The 958-nt window shown below is 50.1% G+C and overlaps 1 protein-coding gene across 1 annotated transcript; it reads right to left on the reverse strand.

Moving 5' to 3' along the window:
* Positions 1 to 236: 236 nt before the first annotated feature.
* LOC111534469 (olfactory receptor 2G6) lies at positions 237 to 952 on the reverse strand (the record flags this gene model as incomplete). Its single annotated transcript, XM_023201062.2, has 1 exon — positions 237 to 952. A coding segment is annotated over exon 1 (713 nt), but the record flags the coding sequence as incomplete, so codon positions are not given.
* Between the last annotated feature and the right edge of the window lie 6 nt (positions 953 to 958).

Below are 958 nucleotides of genomic sequence, written 5' to 3' on the forward strand. Positions count from 1 at the left end.
GTGTATCAAGTGCTGTGGAAACATAGGAAACACTTAATTCTGCAGAAGGATGAGAAGGATGGTGTTTCAGGACAACTAGCGAATGCAGGTGACATTTCAGCTGAACTTTGAAGCACTAGAAGTTTATCAGATGGGCCGGCACAGGAGATAGAAATAATGGCTACATGAACCTTGATGGCAGGTGGAGTAAAGGACACCCTTTTTTTCTAGACGGAACCTAGGGTCTTGGGACTGACAGAGGAATGTCTGGGGACAAGGAACCCTCACTCGGCCTTGGCGTGTTCCGCTTCTTCACAATTCCAGGTGTTTTACTAGTTCCCGTGGCTTGTCCAACAGCATTTCCCAGTATCAGGGTCCTCAAGGCCCCTTTCACATCTTTGTTTCTCAGAGTGTAGATAATGGGGTTTAAAAGGGGGGTGACTATGGTATAGAAAAGAGAAACAAACTTCCCCTGGTTTTTGGATCTACTATTGGCCGGTTGAAGGTACATGAATACGATGGTCCCATAGAAAACGATGACCACAACCAGGTGAGAGGAACAGGTCCCAAAGGCCTTTTGGCGCCCCGCAGCTGATTGTATCCTTAACACAGCTTGGGCGATCAAGCCATAGGAGACTAAGATGAGTAACACCGGGACTATGAGAAAGACTACACTGGCCACAAAGAGTTCTGCCTGGTTGAAAGTCGTATCCACACAGGCCAGTTTGATGAGCACTGGCACCTCACAGAAAATATGATCCAGTTTGCGATGACCACAGAGGGGCAGCTGCACAGTGAGGGAGCTCTGAACCAGGGAGGTAATGAGGCCGCTGAGCCATGCTACACTGGCCAGAGACGCACAGAGCCTGGGGTGCATCATGGCTGTGTAGTGCAGTGGCCGGCACACAGCAGCATAGCGGTCATAAGCCATGACGGCCAAGAGGATACACTCAGAGGAGCCCAAGCCCATGGCCACGTA

The sequence above is a fragment of the Piliocolobus tephrosceles genome, unplaced genomic scaffold (genome assembly GCF_002776525.5).
Source record: "Piliocolobus tephrosceles isolate RC106 unplaced genomic scaffold, ASM277652v3 unscaffolded_19478, whole genome shotgun sequence".
NCBI classification, from domain to species: domain Eukaryota; kingdom Metazoa; phylum Chordata; class Mammalia; order Primates; family Cercopithecidae; genus Piliocolobus; species Piliocolobus tephrosceles.